Below are 20,555 nucleotides of genomic sequence, written 5' to 3'. Positions count from 1 at the left end.
AACTCGAGAAACAATAGTTGATCCTTTGTGTATATCATAGTGAATGGAAACTTAACACAACGCTAAAGGAAAAACAACATTTTATTGATAGCACAGTAAATGTGGCTCAACAGGTAGTGTGAACTGATACACCACCTGCTACACTGTAAGCAGCAGGTTGCAGTGTTTTAGATAGCTATCTGAGTCTGCTCTTACGGGTGTTGGTGGCTGCACACTGCCAGAGGCAGAACTTGGTTTGTGCATGGAACACCCTGTTTTTACCTTTAAACTGATAAAGCTGTTCACAACATGTAGGATGGTTTGAAAACTGTAATGCTGTATTAGACATGGTCCTGATGTAGGTGATATACCCTTCCCCTCTTCTGTCCTTTGAAGTGACTTAACCAGTCAGTTGTTAATGTGGACTCTGAACCAGAATACGGTTTCGGAATTAAAAAATCATCACCCAGTTTGAAAAAATTTGTAAGTGGCAAAAAAGGGGAAAAAAAGAGGATTGACCGGTGAGTGATCCTGGCACACTGAATTTGTTGTGCGTCTCTTAATCACTGAGCCACCCTTGAACAGACAAGAATGAAAATGTCAGTTTTTCCCTGTTGCTCTTTGTTTTCATTTTTTTCTGTAGTCTCATTGGTGATTTTAGTGGTAGTCTGTTTCAGCTGGCCACGTTGTATATCCATGTACTGAGCTGCAGCCTACAAGTGGAAGCTGCTGAAATCTGATAAAAGGATGTCATTTATCCATGTTATACTGTAATTTTGATATTTTTCCCAAATTGTACGTGTTTTAATTTAAAGGTTCTGGCACTATTCGTTCCTTTGAAAGGAATTGTTATTAAACTTCACTTCTCTGCTGTATGTACTCCGTAACAATTTTGTAATTAACTACTATTATTGTCACTGCTGGGAGGATTTAGGTTTTTTGTGGCCTCTAGTAAGGCAAATGCCAGTATGATCCATGTAAAGAAGACAGGAAATTTCATTTATGCATCCTGGTGCCTGTGTCTCAGATAACCTTGTTGACATGATTTTAAACCCTTTTTTCCCGTCCCAGTTACTATTTTCTCTGTTACCAGGAAAGTTTAACTGAAGATTGTTAAATATAACTATTATTGTTAGGTATTGCTAGTTCATGTGAGAAATTGTTACAGAAAATGTTATTGGTAGGAAGTGTTATGTCTAAACCAGATATACTGCTTTTTAGTTCACTATGTGGTTCAAAGACTTAATTATACTTTGGGGCTAGATATTGAATACTTATGTTTCTTGTGGGTAGATCAATGTGCCAGGAGAGCTAATTGACTTTTTTCTTTTGTTACATTTCCATACTTGACCAGTCCGATTTTTGCAGTTTTTACTTATAACTATGCTAAGACTGTAATTGAAAACTCCAGAAACTGCTTCATTTGTGGAAGGAGGTCAGCAGGTCTGCTGTAGCCATGGCTTCTTTAAGCATTGTTAAAAATGCCCACATTTTCACTGCCTATATGTTTTGTTTCTGTTGAAATTTTTATTTTACATATGATGGAAACTATCTCTTTATTCTGTGAGTACTCTTGACATACAAATTGCTAGCTAGCATTCCTATGGAGAATCTTTTGTATTGCATTTGATGTTAGCTTAAATGCTACAGTGTTGTCCTTTATTTGGAATTAAAGTGTGTCACTTTTTTTTATTTATTTATTTATTTTCAGAAAAATGTGTGGAATGTAACAGATTTGCTGAAGTGTCATGTTACCAGTGTGATGCTTTATACTGCAGTGGTTGTTTCACCAAGGTAAGCTCGTCTGTTGTGTCACTAAAAAGATTGATATTTTAATTTTATTATAGTAATTCTTGATAATATAACAAGTTCAGACGTGATTCAGCCACATTGTATGATTCTGCAAAGATTGCATGTAGTGCAAATGGAAAATCCTAGTGTCACCAACAACACAATGTATTTTCTTAAAATTTTAAAAGTTTTACCCATATCTTCTTTAATGGCATATATTAGCAAAATATTCCAAATGTGTGACACTGGTGTTTCCAATTTTCACAAACTACTCATGTTGATGGTGAACATTTATATTCAGAGCTGGAATATAGGGTCAAGTATACAGACCACAGCTATTGCTTTGGATTGACTTTTCTCTCTAAACGAGAGAAACTGCAACCTTCGAACTTGAGGCTGCATTCATAAGTATTCATAATCTTGTTTCTGAAAATTGTTTCATATCTCAAAATGCTCTTCCATATTTGTATAATTCGAAACGAATATCAAAACATCTGTGGTACAAATCTTGCAAAGTTTGGTAATAAACATGTGGGATGTAAATATTTTTGATTATATATAGTAGTACATGGATTTGTTTCTATAACTTTATACAACTAGTGCTTACAATTAGTTGCTGATTGGACCACCACATAGGTGTGAAATGGGGTCCATTACTCAGATAGTATCCCTTAGTATTGAGTAAATTCCTGCTTCGACATTGCCAGTTCCCCAGCTGGAAGTGAATGCCACTGAGATGCCACATTACTCCCCACAAAGAGAGAAACAAATGGTAAATAAGTTTGCAGGCTTCCGCAGACAGTGCCATTTAGAATAAAATCAGTTTCGTTATTGGGCTGTGCATTCCACCCCCTCCATCCTAAAGTTGTGTTCCGTCACCCACCCATCCAATATGCCACTCCCAGTTTTGACTCCCTTGCCACAGAATCATATCCCTGCGGAAGACGGATACAAGACCACCCCACCCACCCAGCACTTTCTGTTTCAGTCCTGTCACAGACTTGTTTTGCCGTAACAGAGGCTGGGCCACCTTGGAAGCTGCCTTGTCATATTCAAGCTTGCTGCAATCATTTCTCAGCTTTTTGTATTGGTATGACTACCAACCAGCTGTCCACCAGGCTGAATGGCCACTGTCAAACTGTCGCCAAGAGCAAAGTGGGACCTCCCTGTGGCACAACATGCAGCTGAACATAACATGCTAGATTTCAGTGGCTGCGTCTGTTTGCTGCAGAATCCTTGAACATATTCTCAGTTCGAATATGATAAACTTTCTTGAGACTAAGAAGCTTATGCCCATGAATCAGCATAGTTTTGGAAAGCATCACTTATGCGAAACTCAGCTTGCCCTTTTCTTCTAATGATATACTGAGAACTCTTGATGGAGGGCAACAGGCAGATTCCATATTACTAATTTGTAGAAAGCATTTGACACGGTGCCCCATTGCAGGCTTTTAATGAAGGTACGAGCATATGGAATAAGTTCACAGATATATGAGTACTTGAAGACTTCTTAAATAATAGAATCCAGTATGTTGTCCTCGACGGCGAGTGTTCATCAGAGACGAGAGTTTCATCAGTAGTGCTCCAGGGAAGTGTGATAAGAACACTGTTGTTCTCTATATACGTAAATGATTTGGTAGACAGCGCGGGTTGCACTCTGCGGTTGTTTGCTGATGATACCATGATGTACGGGAAGGTGTCGAAGTTGAGTTACTGTAGATAGATACAAGACAACTTGGACAAAATTTTCAGTTGGTGTGATGAATGGCAGCTAGCCCTAAATATGGAGAAATGTAAGTTAATGCAGATGAGTAGAAAGAGCAAGCCTGTAATGTTTGAATACAGTATTACTGGTGTCCTGCTTGACACAGTCAAGTCGTTCAAAATATCTAAGCGTAAACATTGCAAAGCAATGTGAAGTGGAATGAGCATGTGAGAGTTGTGGTAAGGAAGGTGAGTGACCGACTTCGGTTTATTGGGATAATTTTAGGAAAGAATGATTAATCTGTAAAGGAGGCAACGTGTAGGATGCTGCTGCAACCTGTTCTTGAATATTGCTCCAATGTTCGGGATCCGTACAAGGTTGGATTGAAGGAAGATGTCGAAGCAATTTAGAAGTGGGCTGCTAGATTTGTTACCAGAAGGTTGGAACGACAAGTGAGTGTTATGGAGATGCTTTGTGAATTCAAATGGGAATCCCTGGAGGGAAGGTGGTGTTCTTTTCGAGAAACACTATTGAGAAATTTAGAGAATCAGCATTTTAAGCTGACTGATAAACGATTCTATTGCCACCAACATATATTGCGTGTAGGGGCCATGAAGATAAGATACAAGAAGTTAGGACGTTTACAGAGGCAGGGGATCCTACCGTCCACCACAAGCTTTTCTGAACTTTACAAATGGAAGTTATCCTTGCAACACATTCTCTGCTCCAAATCTCCCCCCCCCCTTTCAATCTACAGAAACCTAGTCCCCACATGCTTCACCCAACTCTTTCTGCCCCCTTTGTATCACCACCTCCCAATTCACATCCCATCTCCCTCATTATGCACTGTTCGTTGCCCTGGTCCCACCGGTCTGTTCCCCTTCACTGCTCCTCTCCTCTCTGCTCCCCTTTTTCACCCCCTCTTCCTTCCCCACAGCCGCATGATGTTGTGCCTGGCAGCCTTGCAACCTCTAGTAGGTGCATACTTTACTAGGCAGCACTGATCTCTCTTCTGCTGCCCATACCCTGCTATCCCTCCCCTCTCTTGCCTCCCCATTCTAGATTGTCTCTCCCATTTCATGTGTTTCAGTTTCATTCTGCTCAGAGCAGTGATGCACGCACGCATGCATGCTCACGCCCACACACACACACACACACACACACACACACACACACACACACAGAAGAGGGGGGGGGGGGGAGTGGATAAAGAGACCTAAGACTCAGGAAAAGGTAGGGTGAAAGGAGTTTGATAGCTGGGAAGGAGAGACTGCAAGGTAATAAGATAGGTTTCTTGCCATCAGTGAACCCACCTTGGCTTAGGCAGACATAGTGAACGAGCAGAAGGAAAAGTGTGTGTGTGTGTGTGTGTGTGTGTGTGTGTGTTTATATATATATATATATATATATATATATATATATATATATATATATTAATGGGTGCATGGTAGGCAAGGGTTCAGCAGTAGAAGTGGATATGGTACGAATTGAGAAATTGAAGAATTGGTTATAAGAACAGTCCCCTTATAGTAGCATAAATGTCTTTCACCCACTCAACGCTTTAACTGTAAAATGAGAGTTTATCTGTATACTTTCCATTATTTGTATTATACCAACGGTGACCCAGTATTTTAATGACGTCAGTAGGTTGGAGAATTCTGTGACATGTTGGGCAAATGTAAGTCATTCTTCACCTTTTTTTCAAAACAACTCTTATGTAAGAATTGGCAGTGATGTAACACATGCTACAAATTTACCACATGTTAAGGCTTTGATTACCTTATTTGCTGCGACAAGTAATACATAGAGGCATATTGACTGTTTCGGAAGATCAGTGTCATTTTTATGAGAACCAGATAGTATAATCTCACTGACTGTGGTAAAATCGACACTTGACAGTATTTTATGCCTTTATAGCTGTAAAATATGTTTTTAAATACCACCTTCTTGTCATGTATTTTGTTTGTGCATTGTCTCTGATGGGTTATTTTTCACAGAATAAATGTGTTCCCCTTACTTTCTGAACTATATTTTTGTAGGACCAGTGGAAGTTATTCAGCCTTTTGAATTTGCCCGACATTTTTCGTGGAGTATTTCGTACTTGGGACAGATTTGTTATGCCACTATGGTTCCTTTCAATCACAATATTTTGCACATTTCCAAGTGATAACCTTCGTTTCTCACACTGTGACTGTACAGTAGCAAAATTATGTAATATTTGTGTGTTCTGATAAAATTAAGCATGTAAGAGCTCATGGGCATAATATCATTTGCAGATATTCAAATGAATATTGTGATTCTTTAATCTTACTTTACTAGTTTAAATACAAATTGCCAGGAAATACTGTGAACAGTGTTGCCTCTTGTCTAGAATGTACAGTATATCCGCTAAAGCTATCTCCAGCCGCATAGGAGGGAAAGAAGAAGCAGCCAGGTAAAGAAACAAGCTGGCACTAGAAGTGAATATAGCACAATGGACAATTTCCAAGTCTTGAATAGAATTATGGAATAGAGGAATGGATATGAATTACCGCCTTGCTGTTAGTTCACAGATTTTAAGAATGCATTTGACGTTGTTTCAATAAAATTTGTACTGACAGCTGTGTTCCCTTATTTTACTGTAATTCTCCCCACTCCACCAAGAGTGTCTTTCCGCCGTCCACCTAACCTTCGTAACCTGTTAGTTAATCCCTATGAAATCCCCAAGCCACCTTCCCTACCCTCTGGCTCCTATCCTTGTAATCGCCCCCGGTGTAAAACCTGTTCCATGCACCCTCCCACCACCACCTACTCCAGTCCTGTAACCCGGAAGGTGTACACGATCAAAGGCAGAGCCACGTGTGAAAGCACCCATGTGATTTACCAACTAACCTGCCTACACTGTGATGCATTCTATGTGGGAATGACCAGCAACAAACTGTCCATTCGCATGAATGGACACAGGCAGACAGTGTTTGTTGGTAATGAGGATCACCCTGTGGCTAAACATGCCTTGGTGCACGGCCAGCACATCTTGGCACAGTGTTACACCGTCCGGGTTATCTGAATACTTCCCACCAACACCAACCTATCCGAACTCCGGAGATTAGAACTCGCTCTTCAATATATCCTCTCTTCCCGTTACCCACCAGGCCTCAATCTCCGCTAATTTCAAGTTGCCGCCACTCATACCTGTCATTCAACAACATCTTTGCCTCTGCACTTCCGCCTCGACTGACATCTCTGCCCAAACTCTTTGTCTTTAAATATGTCTGCTTGTGTCTGTATATGTGTGGATGGATATGTGTATGTGTGCGCGAGTGTATACCCGTCCTTTTTTCCCCCTAAGGTAAGTCTTTCCGCTCCCGGGATTGGAATGACTCCTTACCCTCTCCCTTAAAACCCACATCCTTTCGTCTTTCCCTCTTTCCTGATGAGGCAACAGTTTGTTGCGAAAGCTTGAATTTTGTGTGTATGTTTGTGTTTGTTTGTGTGTCTGTCGACCTGCCAGCACTTTCATTTGGTAAGTCACATCATCTTTGTTTTTATATATATATATATATATATATATATATATATATATATATATATATGAGTTTCACCTCCATGAACAATGGACCTTGCCATTGGTGGGGAGGCTTGCATGCCTCAGCAATACAGATAGCCATACCGTAAATGCAACCACAATGGAGGGGTGTCTGTTGAGAGGCCAGACAAACGTATGGTTCCTGAAGAGGGGCAGCAGCCTTTTCAGTAGTTGCAGGGACAACAGTCTGGATGATTGACTGATTGACCTTATCACATTAACCAAAACGACCTTGCTATGCTGGTACTGTGAACGGCTGAAAGCAATGGGAAACTACAACTGTACTTTTTCCTGAGGGCATGCAGCTTTACTATATGGTTAAATGATGATGACGCCCTCTTGGGTAAAATATTCTGGAGGTAAAAGTCCCCCATTCGGATCTGCGGGCGGGGACTACTCAGGAGGACTTTGTTATCACAAGAAACAGAACTTCTGGTCAGGTGACTACAGGGTTATAAATACAAAATCAAATAGGGGTAATGCAGGAGTAGGTTTAATAATGAACAAAAAAATAGGAGTATGGGTAAGCTACTACGAACAGTGTAGTGAACACATTATTGTAGCCAAGATAGACACGAAGCCCACATGTACCACAGTAGTACAAGTTTATACGCAAACTAGCTCCGCAGATGATGAAGAGATTGAAGAAATGTATGATGAGATAGAAGAAATCATTGAGATAGTGAGGGGAGACGAAAATTTAATAGTCATGAGGGACTGGAATTTGATAGTAAGAAAAGGAAGAGGAAGAAAAGTAGTAGATGAATACGGAATGGGGGTAACGAATGAGAGGAAGCCATCTGGTAGAATTCTGCACAGAGCATAACTTAATCATAGCTAACACTTGGTTTAAGAATCATGAAAGAAGGCTGTATACATGGAAGAGGCCTGTAGACACTGGAAGGCTTCGGATAGATTATATAATGGAAAGACACAGAGACTTAGGAACCAGGTTTTAAATTGTAAGACATTTCCAGGGGCAGATGTGGACTCTGACCAAAACATTTTGGTTATGAACTGTAGACTAAAACTGAACAAACTGCAAAAAGGTAGTAATTTAAAGAGATGGGGCCTGGATAAACTGAAAGAACCAGAAGTTGTAGTGTGTTCAGGGAGAGCATTAGGAAACGATTGACAAGAACGGGGGAGAGATACACAATAGAAGAAGAATGGGTAATGTTGAGAGATGAAATAATGAATGAAGGCAGCAGAGGATCAAGTAGGTAAAAAGACAAGGGCTAGTAGAAATCCCGGGGGTAACAGAAGAGAAATTGAATGTAATTGATGAAAGAAGAAAACATAAAAATGCAGTAAATGAAGCAGGCAAAAAGGAATACAAACATCTCGAAAATGAGATTGACGGGCAGTGCGAAATGACTGAGCAGAGATGGCTAGGGGACAAATGTAAGTATGTAGAGGCATATATCACTAGGGATGAGATAGATACTGCCTACAGGAAAATTAAAGAGAACCACTTGTATGAATATCAAGAGCTCAGATGAAAAACCAGTTCTAAGCAAAGAAGGGAAAGCAGAAAGGTGGGGTGAGTACAAGGGCGATGTGCTGGAGAGCAATATTGTGGAAACAGAAGAGGACATAAATTAAGATGAAATGAGAGATATGATACTGCGAGACAAGTTTGACACAGCACTGAAAGACCTGAATCGAAACAAGGCCCCAGGAGTAGACAACATTTCATTAGAACTACTGATAGCCATGGGAGAGCCAGCCCTGAAAAAACTCTACCATCTGGTGAGCAAGGTGTATGAGACAGGCAACATACTGTCAGACTTCAAGAGGAATATAATAATTCCAATCCCAAAGAAAGCAGGTGTGAAAATTACCAAACTATCAGTTTAATAAGCCACAGCTTATAACACGAATTATATACAGAAGAATGGAAGAAATTGGTCTAAGCCAACCTTGAGGAAGATCAATTTGGATTCCACAGAAATGTTGGAACACGTGAGGCAATACTGACCCTACAACTTATCTTGGAAGATAGATTAAGGAAAGCAAACGTACGTTTCTAGCATTTGTAGACTTAGAGAAAGCTTTTGACAGTGTTGAATAGAATATTCTTTTTCAAATTCTGAAGGTGACAGGGGTCAAATACAGGTAGTGAAAGCCTATTTATCGTTTGTACAGAAACCAGATGGTAGTTATAAGATTTAAGGGGCATGAAAGAGAAGCAGTGATGGAGAAGGGAGTGAGGCAGGGTTGTAGCCTATCCCCGTTGTTATTCAATCTGTATATTGAGCAAGCAGTGAGGGAAACAAAAGAAAAATTTGGAGTAGGAATTGAAATCCATGGAGAAGAAATAAAAACTGTGAGGTTTGCCAATGAGATTGTAATTATGTCAGAGACAGCAAAGGACCTGGAAGAGCAGTTGAACAGAATGGACAGTGTCTTGAAAGGAGGATATAAGATGAACATCAACAAAAGGAAAACGAGGATAATGGAATGTAGTCGAATTAAATAAGGTTATGCTGAGGGTATGAGATTAGGAAATGAGACGCTTAAAGTAGTAAATTAGTTTTGCTATTTGGGGAGCAAAATAACTAATGATGTAGGATGTAAAATGTAGACTGGCAATGGCAAGGAAAGCTTTTCTGAAGAAGAGAAAGTTGTTAATATCGAGTATAGATTTAAGTGTTAGGAAGTTTTTTCTGGAACTATTTGTATGGAGTGAAGCCATGTATGGAGGTGAAACGTGGATGATAAATAATTTGAACAAGAAGAGAATAGAAGCTTTCAAAATATGGTGCTACAGAAGAATGCTGAAGATTGGATGGGTAGATCACATAACTAATGAGGAGGTATTGAATAGAATTTGGGATAAGAAAAATTTGTGGCACAACCTGACTAGAAGAAGGGATCGGTTGGTAGGACATGTTCTGTGGCATCAAGGGATCACCAATTGAGTAATGGAGGGTAGAAATTGTAAAGGGAGACCAAGAGATGAATACGCTAAGCAGGTTCAGAAGGTTGTAGGTTGCAGTAGGTACTTTGAGATGAAGCTTGCACAGGATAGAGTAGCATGGAGAGCTGCATCAAACCAGTCTCTGGACTGAAGACCACAACAACAACAACAACAACAATATATCAGTTAAACAGCTATCATTCGACTCTGCGAAGATTGAGAAATTCTGAATTGAAAGGGAAGTCAGACAAGAAATTCCATCCCACTTAATCTACACTCAGCGGTTCTAGAGGGAGATTTCAGCTCCTTAAACTTGAAAACCATAAAAGTAATACATTTTAATGAAACATTTCAGAACCACATTGGTTGCCTCTAGTGCAGGTAAACTGTAGCAGCTGATAGAAGTCCTTCATAGAACAAGCTGTAACGTGTGTGTAAAATCAATTACAACACGCCTAAGATAATATATAATCAAAACATTAAAATAAAATAATACAAATTAACAATGAATTCTTAAAACCAGTTGCAGAGTTTGTATGTGTAGAGCATTTGAATGAAGAATGGGTGATCAGCGGAAGAAATAAACAGAGAAGTGGTGGTGCCTCAGAGTGAATTGGATTTCCAAAACTAAGTTTCCAAATCCTCAGGGAACAGAAGTTTTCAGATATTGTGATTACCAGTTTAGTCTGTCAGTCGGACATGGACTTTAACTGTAAAAACTATTCAAAAACTGGTGGGTGTCAGTGGGCAAGGGAGAACTGTATATCGAAAATTACTGAGGAGGCAGAAAAACCAACAGATTTATCAGGAAACAGACTGTGAAGTGAGTGGTGTACTTATTAACTGCATTGAACATGAAATAGAGTTGGTCAGGGCCTGTAAGTAAGTGAACGGGTAGTGCATGAACATAGAAGTATTTTTGCTAGAGTCTTATATGTAACAAAAGACTGAGAAGATGGCGTAAAGGAAAGTAGGTTATTGGCAGTAGGAAACAAGCAGAAGCACAAGGGTTGTGTGTAGCTGAAGACTGTAATGGATGTAAAAGCATAGGGAAACCTGTAACAAGCAGTGAAAGTCAAATGTCTTACGATGATTTATGAGGAACAGATTTTATACAGAATGATGAGACACTAGATTGACATTTAATCCGAGTGCTGCCATTTGAGTTGAAACACATTCCAAAATCCAGAGCCAAACATTTATTTTATAGGTGACGGTGCAGTAAGTGTCCTTGATAGATATAAATGTCTGCCAGTCATGAAATGAAATCTAAATCATATTCATTTTTTAGGTAATTACAGCTGTCAGACCTGATGCATGAACATGGAGCTTTGATATGATTGTGAAAGCCTAAGGCCATGTCCTATGTGAGCGGCAGAAGCAAGCGACAGTGCGTGGCGACAAAACACAACCGCAGGTGTAGTTACAGAAGTGTCCTACGTGAGTGACATGTGTGTCGCTGTCTGTCTCCCGCTGCAACTGGTGATGTTTGAATTCAAACATGTTTGAATCTTGTCGCTGCAGCACGAGCGACAGAGAGCGACAGCCACGTGCCTTCTCGAGAAGAGCAGTGGAGCAAAAGCGACAGCAGCTATGAAATACTTATCATCCGATTTTAAGAAAACTATTTGGTGAAAAAATTTGATTCTTCCGCATCTTATAGGTTGATATCCTTAAGCGATAAAGATCTCAATTTATTTTCGTAATTAATCATAGTTACCATGCCACACGAAATTGAGTACATGGCTGCACAAATTTTTAAGATTTTGCAGAGTTAAAATCACATTGCGCAGACTTTCCATATAGTTGATTTAAGGCCATTCATTATTGTGTATGAAATGTAACCAATATGTCTAAATTGTATTTAAAGTTGAGACCGTACTGATATCTCTCTTCATTCTTGAGATATTGATTGTTATATCCATGAACGGGTCGTTTGCGGCGCACCCGAACCTTTCCTGCATTTCGGGAATCAAATGGCTGTAAAAATAGTCGTTTCTCATAAACTGTTCAAGATATGGAAATCATGATTTTTGGAAATGACAGCATGTAGAAGGGACTATTTCATCGTATGATTAACAATCGATACGTATTTGTAATTTGATGCTCAAAGTCATGAACAGAAAATGAGGTGCACCAAACCTTTCCCTAATATTTTTTATTTCATACTTTTAGATAAATCATTACACAAACCGATTGACTTTCTTTTCAAAAAATTTGTATGCTTTACTTTTACAGACTATTTAGATTAATTGAAACGCTTGGCCTTAACACTAACTGCTGATGAATTACGTTCACAACATCAAATATCTGTAAAATTTCATGGTTTATTATAATTTATTAGGAATTCAGTGTGTGTGATAAACTGGGATAGGTGTGTAGATAAAGTTCTTTGGCAAGACCTTAAAAATGTACTTAACAAGACAGTGTAAACAGTATACATAAAAATATGTTGTTGTTGTTGTTGTCTTCAGTCCTGAGACTGGTTTGATGCAGCTCTCCATGCTACTCTATCCTGTGCAAGCATCTTCATCTCCCCGTACTTACTGCAACCAACATCCTTCTGAATCTGCTTAGTGTATTCATCTCTTGGTCTCCCTCTACGATTTTTACCCTCCACGCTGCCCTCCAATGCTAAATTTTTGGTCCCTTGATGCCCCAGAACATGTCCTACCAACCGATCCCTTCCTCTAGTCAAGTTGTGCCACAAACTCCTCTTCTCCCCAATTCTATTCAATACCTCCTCATTAGTTATGTGATCTACCCATCTAATCTTCAGCATCCTTCTGTAGCATCACATTTTGAAAGCTTCTTATCTCTTCTTGTCCAAACTATTTATCGTCCATGTTTCACTTCCATACATGGCTACACTCCATACAAATACTTTCAGAAACGACTTCCTGACACTTAAATCTATACTCGATGTTAACAAATTTCTCTTCATCAGAAACGCTTTCCTTGCCATTGCCAGTCTACATTTTATATCCTCTCTACTTCGACCATCGTCAGTTATTTTGCTCCCCAAATAGGGAAACTCCTTTACTACTTTAAGTGTCTCATTTCCTAATCTAATTCCCTCAGCATCACCTGACTTAATTCAACTTAATTCCATTATCCTCGTTTTCCTTTTGTTGATGTTCATCTTATATCCTCCTTTCAAGACACTGTCCATTCCGTTCAACAGCTCTTCCAAGTCCTTTACTGTCTCTGACAAAATTACAATGTCATGGGCGAACCTCAACGTTACTATTTCTTCTCTTTGGACTTTAATACCTACTCCAAATTTTTCTTTTGTTTCCTTTACTGCTTGCTCAATATACAGATTGAATAACATCGGGGAGAGGCTACAACCCTGTCTCACTCCCTTCCCAACCGCTGCTTCCCTTTCATGCCCCTCGACTCTTATAACTGCCATCTGGTTTCTGTACAAATTGTAAATAGCCTTTCGCTCCCTGTATTTTACCCCTGCCACCTTTATAATTTGAAAGAGAGTATTCCAGTCAACATTTTCAAAAGCTTTCTCTAAGTCTGCAAATGCTAGAAACTTAGGTTTGCCTTTCCTTAATCTATTTTCTAAGATAAGTCGTATAGTCAGTATTGCCTCATGTGTTCCAACATTTCTGCGGAATCCAAACTGATCTCCCCCGAGGTCGGCTTCTACTAGTTTTTCCATTCGTCTGTAAATAATTCGGGTTAGTATTTTGCAGCTGTGACTTATTAAACTGATAGTACAGTAATTTTCACATCTGTCAACACCTGCTTTCTTAGGGATTGGAATTATTATATTCTTCTTGAAGTCTGAGGGTATTTCGCCTGCCTCGTACATCTTGCTCACTAGATGGTAGTAGTTCTAATGGAATGTTGTCTATTCCCGGGGCCTTGTTTTGACTCAGGTCTTTCAGTGCTCTGTCAAACTCTTCACGCAATATCGTATCTCCCTTTTCATTTCATCTACATCCTCTTCCATTTCCATAATATTGTCCTCAAGTACATCGCCCTTGTATAGATCCTCTATATACTCCTTCCACCTTTCTGCTTTCCCTTCTTTGCTTAGAACTGGGTTTCCATCTGAGCTCTTGATATTCATGCAAGTGGCTCTCTTTTCTCCAAAGGTCTCTTTAATTTTCCTGTAGGCAGTATCTATCTTACCCCCAGTGAGATAAGCCTCCACATCCTTACATTTGTCCTCTAGCCATCAATGCTTAGCCATTTTGCACTTCCTGTCGATCTCATTTTTGAGACGTTTGTATTCCTTTTTGCCTGCTTCATTTACTGCGTTTTTATATTTTCTCCTTTCATCAATTAAATTCAATATTTCTTCTGTTACCCAAGGATTTCTACTAGCCCTCGTCTTTTTACCTACTTGACCCTCTGCTGCCTTCACTATTTCATCCCTCAGAGCTACCCATTCTTCTTCTACTGTATTTCTTTCCCCCATTCCTGTCAATTGTTCCCTTAGGCTCTCCCTGAAACTCTGTGCAACCTCTGGTTCTTTCAGTTTATCCAGGTCCCATTTCCTTAAATTCCCACCTTTTTGCAGTTTCTTCAGTTTTAATCTACAGTTCGTAACCAATAGATTGTGGTCAGCGTCCACATCTGCCCCTGGAAATGTCTTACAATTTAAAATCTGGTTCCTAAATCTCTGTCTCACCATTATATAATCTATCTGAAACCTTCTAGTATCTCCAGGATTCTTCCATGTATACAACCTTCTTTCATGATTCTTGAACCAAGTGTTAGCTATGATTAAGTTATGCTCTGTGCAAAATTCTACCAGACTGCTTCCTCTTTCATTTCTGTCCCCCAACCCATATTCACCCACTATGTTTCCTTCTCTCCCTTTTCCTACTCTCGAATTCCAGTCACCCATGACTATTAAATTTTCGTCTCCCTTCACTACTACATAAAAATAAATATACAGAATTGTTAGTGAGTCAGTTAAAACACAACCAGGACCAGAAATCGAATGCAGAACCTTCCTGATGATGCCCGCAATCACTATCTATAATGCTACCACTACACCACAGCTACATTTTTGCATAAACATTCAATCAGTATATTTATGTGTGTATTTAGGGTAGTTAGTCATGTAGCCATTCTTCTGCATTTATTGGCTGTTAAAAGTTATTGATCATGTAAAAAACATTCGTATTTAATTTATTGATGAGATAGTCAAATGTTTCTCTGCTCATTCAAGTGTATTCGAAGAATGTGTCTCGTGATCTTTGAAGTTGATGATATTTATGGAATTCTCCATGGAGATTCCTCCCTTTGTAAATTTCATACACAGCATTCCATTTCACTTTATTTGCTTAAGTAAACCTAATTTTGTAGCCTTACTCTTCAGCTACAGTATTCTACAGTTTAGGGGCACCGTTTTATAGAAACAGCTGGTTGGCTCCAAGCAGCCATCTTGTAGCGCGACATGGTCGCTTGCACGCAGCACACCCGAGCTTTTCGCCCGATGCTGCTGCTTGTCGCTGGAGTGTCGCGTATCCAGAAGTTGCTTGCTGTCGGCCGCTTCTGTCGCTCACGTAGGACACGGCCTAAGTTGAGGGATATATTTTAAGTGACCAGTTGTGACAGAAAATTTGAGATATTGTTTGGTTTATTTCTCCTGTCGTACTTTTTGCAATGGGATGGAATAAAAGTAATTGCTTTGAAGTCATGGGTGTTAACTCTTCAGTTGATCTGTGCCTCTTTCTTTGTTGTTCCAATCTAATGTTTGTAGAAAGTTCTGTACTCCACTGACTGAGTGCGTTGTAATGAAATTTTTGTTTTGGCATGGTGGGGAGAGACTGGAATTGTGGCAAAAATACAACATTGAAGGATTATTTGATTAAACAAAGAATTTGAAAAGTTTGTTGTTACACTTGTATTCCAATGACATCAAGAATGTGTGTTCATGGGGGTATCTACTTTTGATACTCTGGCCTCCACCACTCAAAGATAACTTTGAGACAAATACTTACGTTTACTGCTAGAACGGTTTCCAAACATTACACTTCAGTAATTAGTTCTGCAGTGACATGTAAAGTTTAGTTCGTTGTTTATAGATATCTTAGTTCGGTGTAACTCAGGGTAATCTGCTTCCTGCCACTGCTGCTGAAGTGGTCATCCCAGTCCATTTCATATGCTAACTGGATCTAGTTACGTGAATTCTATGACATAATCCAGGTACCAAGTCATTTTATAGTGGTTTATTAAAGACAAGCTGCACCACTTCTTGGTGGCAGCCCACTCCACATAACAGGCCACATAGCCACAAAACCGTAGTAAAACAATTAGATTATTACACTGACATGCAACACAGTGGTTGCGTCTGTGAATGGTCTCCAACTGCCCTTTTCTGAGCCTTCTGCTCCCCTTACTTATATGTACTTAACAATGTAGTTAACAAAACTATACTGCAAATTTATAAAATTAACAATTAAAAGTTAAAAGTTATTATGAAAACTATACACAAAACATTTTGTATTTTATGCTCAAACTGGTGTATACAATATAAAATATTTTTACATAAGATATACATCACATTATACAAAATAGTGAAAAACAACAATGCCAACCTAATTTTTCTTAATTATGGCTTCATTAGTGAACACAAAATAATGCTAGCATATATTGGACGAACATGACATACAAGTAAACAAATGAAAGAATAAATTTTATGAAATTTAATGTATTACACTAAATCACTTATTAGATACAACCGAATTGCGAAACGTTCAATGAATTGCCTCTTTTGAGAGTATTTCATTAGGGTATTGAAAAAGGAATGTAAAACAAGGGATTGTTTTATTTCATCATTCACTGAATTATGTATATTCTGTTTGGCTAGTGGCTGATGTCCAGGGGAAAAAAAACTCTGTATGTTTCAGATACACCGTACAGTGAAAGCTCTGCAAAAACATAAGAAGTATCCCCTTACACAATCTGATCCCAAAGGAGTGTTACCATTTCCCATGTGTAAGGAGCACCCGGAACAGAAATTGGAATTTTCGTGTGCAGAATGTGACAAAATAGTGTGTTCTCATTGCATTATATTGTACCATCAACGTCATGAGGTTTGCACTGTGAAGAAGAAGGTGAGTTAATGAATATATTTCACTGTATTCCAGTCTGTATTTGTATGTGGAATATCTCTTCATCATTTATTCAAGAGCAAATGCAAAAGGAAAATGACCACAATTTACACCAGAGAAATGTTTGACAACCTCCGTATTGAATGTGTGTAAATAATGCTTTGTCATTTTCCCCACAATTAATAACTATGTGGGATCATGACTAGCTTACACAGTGCCTTCTTGGCACACAGGATTCTGGTTTCATGTGACCTAGATATGACTTTTAACTTCAGCTTAAAAGGATAGGTACCTTGATTAAACTTAACAAACAATGTTTCGCATCCTCATTGCCACAACATATTATTTAAAGTGCCCCCACAGCCCTTAGCTCCTGTATACTGTGGTTTGAACAGGACCTGTGTGTTGGTTATTATTTTTCTCCTTTACCTCACAGAAGTAATCACCACATTACAATATTTCAAACATGTATGGCAATGTTTGATTAAATTTGAACACCATGGCAGCAAGTGTAACAGATTGATTATTTGAAACTGTTCTTGTCAGTTACTACTGATATGAACAATGAAGCCCTCTCAGGATGCAGAAGACTCATTCATGTGCATAAGTGTGGTGAGCATGAGAGCCTGAGCCATTGTAATACTTCTTTTTGTAGTATTGCAGTCTTACATTCAGCTTTCTCCTCTAATTTGAGATTATAGGGAGGAGGAGGGGTAATGTTCACTATGTCTATCACATTTGATAAGCTACACATGCCTCCTGGTTGGACCAAATGGCGAGCACCTGTGGGAGCCTTCATTGGCTAAGTACAGGTTTGGTGAATCCGGGTTTCCTGACCTATATTGGTGTGTGCTGCAGTCCTCAGAAACCATAAGATGTGGGCATGCTGAGATAACCACCTTGTGGCACAGTCATGGTATGTTGGGTGTCACAGGGAACAGGGATCTTGACTCCACTGTCCAGATCGTAAATAAATAAATAAATATTGATCTGAAGGTGTGCTGCTTGCCTGTGTGACAAATGGCTGTTGAGGTGAAACAGTCGTTAGTCAGCAACTTCTGGGGAACCTGCCCCACCTCAATTGAACAAGGCCTACCCAGGCAGCTGAGTCTCTGCCCTCTTCCTTCTCATCGTTAATAACCACATTTTTGGTGTAAACAAACCATTATTAGTGTTGCTATAATATGTGTAGAACATAGTCTTTTGCTTTGCCCTCTGCAAGTAAGTCGCTCAACTATTGCTATGATCAGCCGCAGCGTAAAGGTTGCCAACGAGTATTAAGATGCCTGCACAACCAGGGAACAGGAAGATGACAACAGAGTTGGTACTTTTGAAATCAACCAATGATATGGTTTTTGACGTCTCAGAATTCGGTAATTTGTTGTACATTTGTAGTAGTAGTTGTTTGCATGAAAAATCTCTAATATTTTTTGAGTTATTTATTTGTAAAACTTCCAGGATTGTGGTTTTTGTTAAGTTTTGACATCTTAAATTCACCGTATTTCAGAAACAAACGTAAAATTTGTAACATTTTATGCAGTTTCTTATAAGCTTTAAAAGTACCAGTATGTGGTAATTGATGATATTCATAACAATGCTGACAAGGGAACCTCCCCATCGCACCCCCCTCAGAATTAGTTATAAGTTGGTACAGTGGATAGGCCTTGAAAAACTGAACACAGATCAATCGAGAAAACAGGAAGTAGTTGTGTGGAACTATGAAAAAATAAGAAAAATATACAAAGTGAGTAGGCCATGTGTAAGATAGGCAACATCCAGGTGGGTGTAAACCAATGACCGCAGTGGTCCCGTGGTTAGCGTGTGCAGCTGCAGAGCGATAGGTCCTCGGTTCAAATCTTCCCTCGGGAGAAAATTTTAATTTTTTATTTTCAGACAATTATCAAAGTTCAGGCACTCACATATAATCAACTTCGCTCTCCAAAATTCCAGGACATGTTCAGTTTTGCTTGGACATATGCAGGATTTGACGGTCTACACACGGAAAAATTTGAAAACGTTAAAAACTTATGTTTTGACAGAGCACAGGGATAACTGTGCGACTGTGAAACTGTTGCATTCATTTGTTGCAGTTTATGTGACAAATTCTTATGTTTTCACACTTTTTTGGGAGTGATTATCACATTCACAAGAAGACCTAAACTGGGCAAGGTAGAAGAATCTTTTTACCTATTCACCAAGTGTACAAGTTAGGTGGGTTGACAACATATTCGTGTCATGTGACGCACATGCCGTCACCAGTGTCGCATAGAATATATCAGACGTGTTTTTGTGTGGAGGAATCGGTTGACCTATGACCTTGCAATCAAATGTTTTCGGTTTCCATTGGACAGGCACGTCCTTTCGGCTACTAATCGCACGGTTTTGCGGTACGGTCGCAAAACGCAGACACTAAACTTATTACACTGAACAGAGACGTCAGTGAACGAACGGACAGATCATAACTTTGCAAAAATAAAGATAGTAAATTTTCACTCTAGGGAAGATTTGAACCAAGAACCTCTCATTCCACAGTTGCTCACGCTAACCACGGGACCACGGCGCTCCTAATCTCGGACACTCCTAGATGTTGCCTATCTTGCACATGGACTACTCAGTTTGTATATTTTGCTTAGTTTTTTCATAGTTCCACACAACTTCTTCCTGTTTTCTCGATTGATCTGTGTTCAGTTTTTCAAGGCCTATCCACTGTGCCAACTTACAACTAAATCTGAGGGGGGTGCGATGGGTAGGTTCCCTTGTGAGTTTTCACATATTAAATTAATTTTTAATTTTGAAAATTACAAAATTGTGATTTTGTTTTGTTTTTTTAAACAAATGAATGTTAGTCACACGTTATTTGTTAATGTGTCTGCCAAATTTCAAGATTTATTCCTGTGGGGAAATATTAAAATGAATTTTTATTTTGCTGTTAAGTCCCACTTGCAGCGCATGGGCTATAGGGCTTTCCAGTTGGTACTAAGTTGTAATATGTCAAAAACCAAATAAGGTTGTCAGATCATTTTTTGTATTTAGTGACAACCAATTTATTACAATATTAGAATTACACACTTAAATTCAAAGCCACATTTGGCTTTCCCAAATTAACAGTGAAGATTCCCAAAAAAGACTACAGATAATTTACTTACTTACACCTTCATTTTAGAAGTACATTAATATTACTTAGTATCATTAATTAAACAATGAGATCATTGTTACTATTTAACAGTGTGTTATTTGAGCGTTTTGCAAAGAGAAATTTTTTGCTCATATGCAACAAGAAAGATATTACAGCGATACACTAATAGTCTTAGTGTCTAAGACCGTGTATTGCAGTTTTTTTTTTTTTAAATGATAAATCAGCAACCCAGTTCTCCCAAGCAATAATGACAGACGGTTAATGTAACAACCGCTTTGTTCTCCAACATAATCTGAGACTTTGCACAGCTCTTCGTCTGATAGTCTATATGTTCTTCCAGTGGCAGTTTCGGGGTTTAATTTTCAAAATAT

The 20,555-nt window shown here is 39.0% G+C and overlaps 1 protein-coding gene across 4 annotated transcripts in view; it reads left to right on the top strand.

Moving 5' to 3' along the window:
• Positions 1-20,555, top strand: part of LOC126237147 (uncharacterized) — a 518,724-nt gene that overhangs the window by 38,585 nt on the left and 459,584 nt on the right. For all 4 annotated transcript variants that reach the window (XM_049946992.1, XM_049946991.1, XM_049946990.1 and 1 more), the window contains exons 3-4: positions 1,691-1,773; positions 16,845-17,051. In XM_049946992.1, the coding sequence (XP_049802949.1) occupies positions 1,691-1,773; positions 16,845-17,051 (290 nt within the window). The remainder of the gene's footprint in view (positions 1-1,690; positions 1,774-16,844; positions 17,052-20,555) is intronic.

The sequence above is a fragment of the Schistocerca nitens genome, chromosome 2 (assembly GCF_023898315.1).
Source record: "Schistocerca nitens isolate TAMUIC-IGC-003100 chromosome 2, iqSchNite1.1, whole genome shotgun sequence".
Taxonomy (NCBI): domain Eukaryota; kingdom Metazoa; phylum Arthropoda; class Insecta; order Orthoptera; family Acrididae; genus Schistocerca; species Schistocerca nitens.
This window is presented reverse-complemented; position numbering and strand designations above follow the sequence as displayed.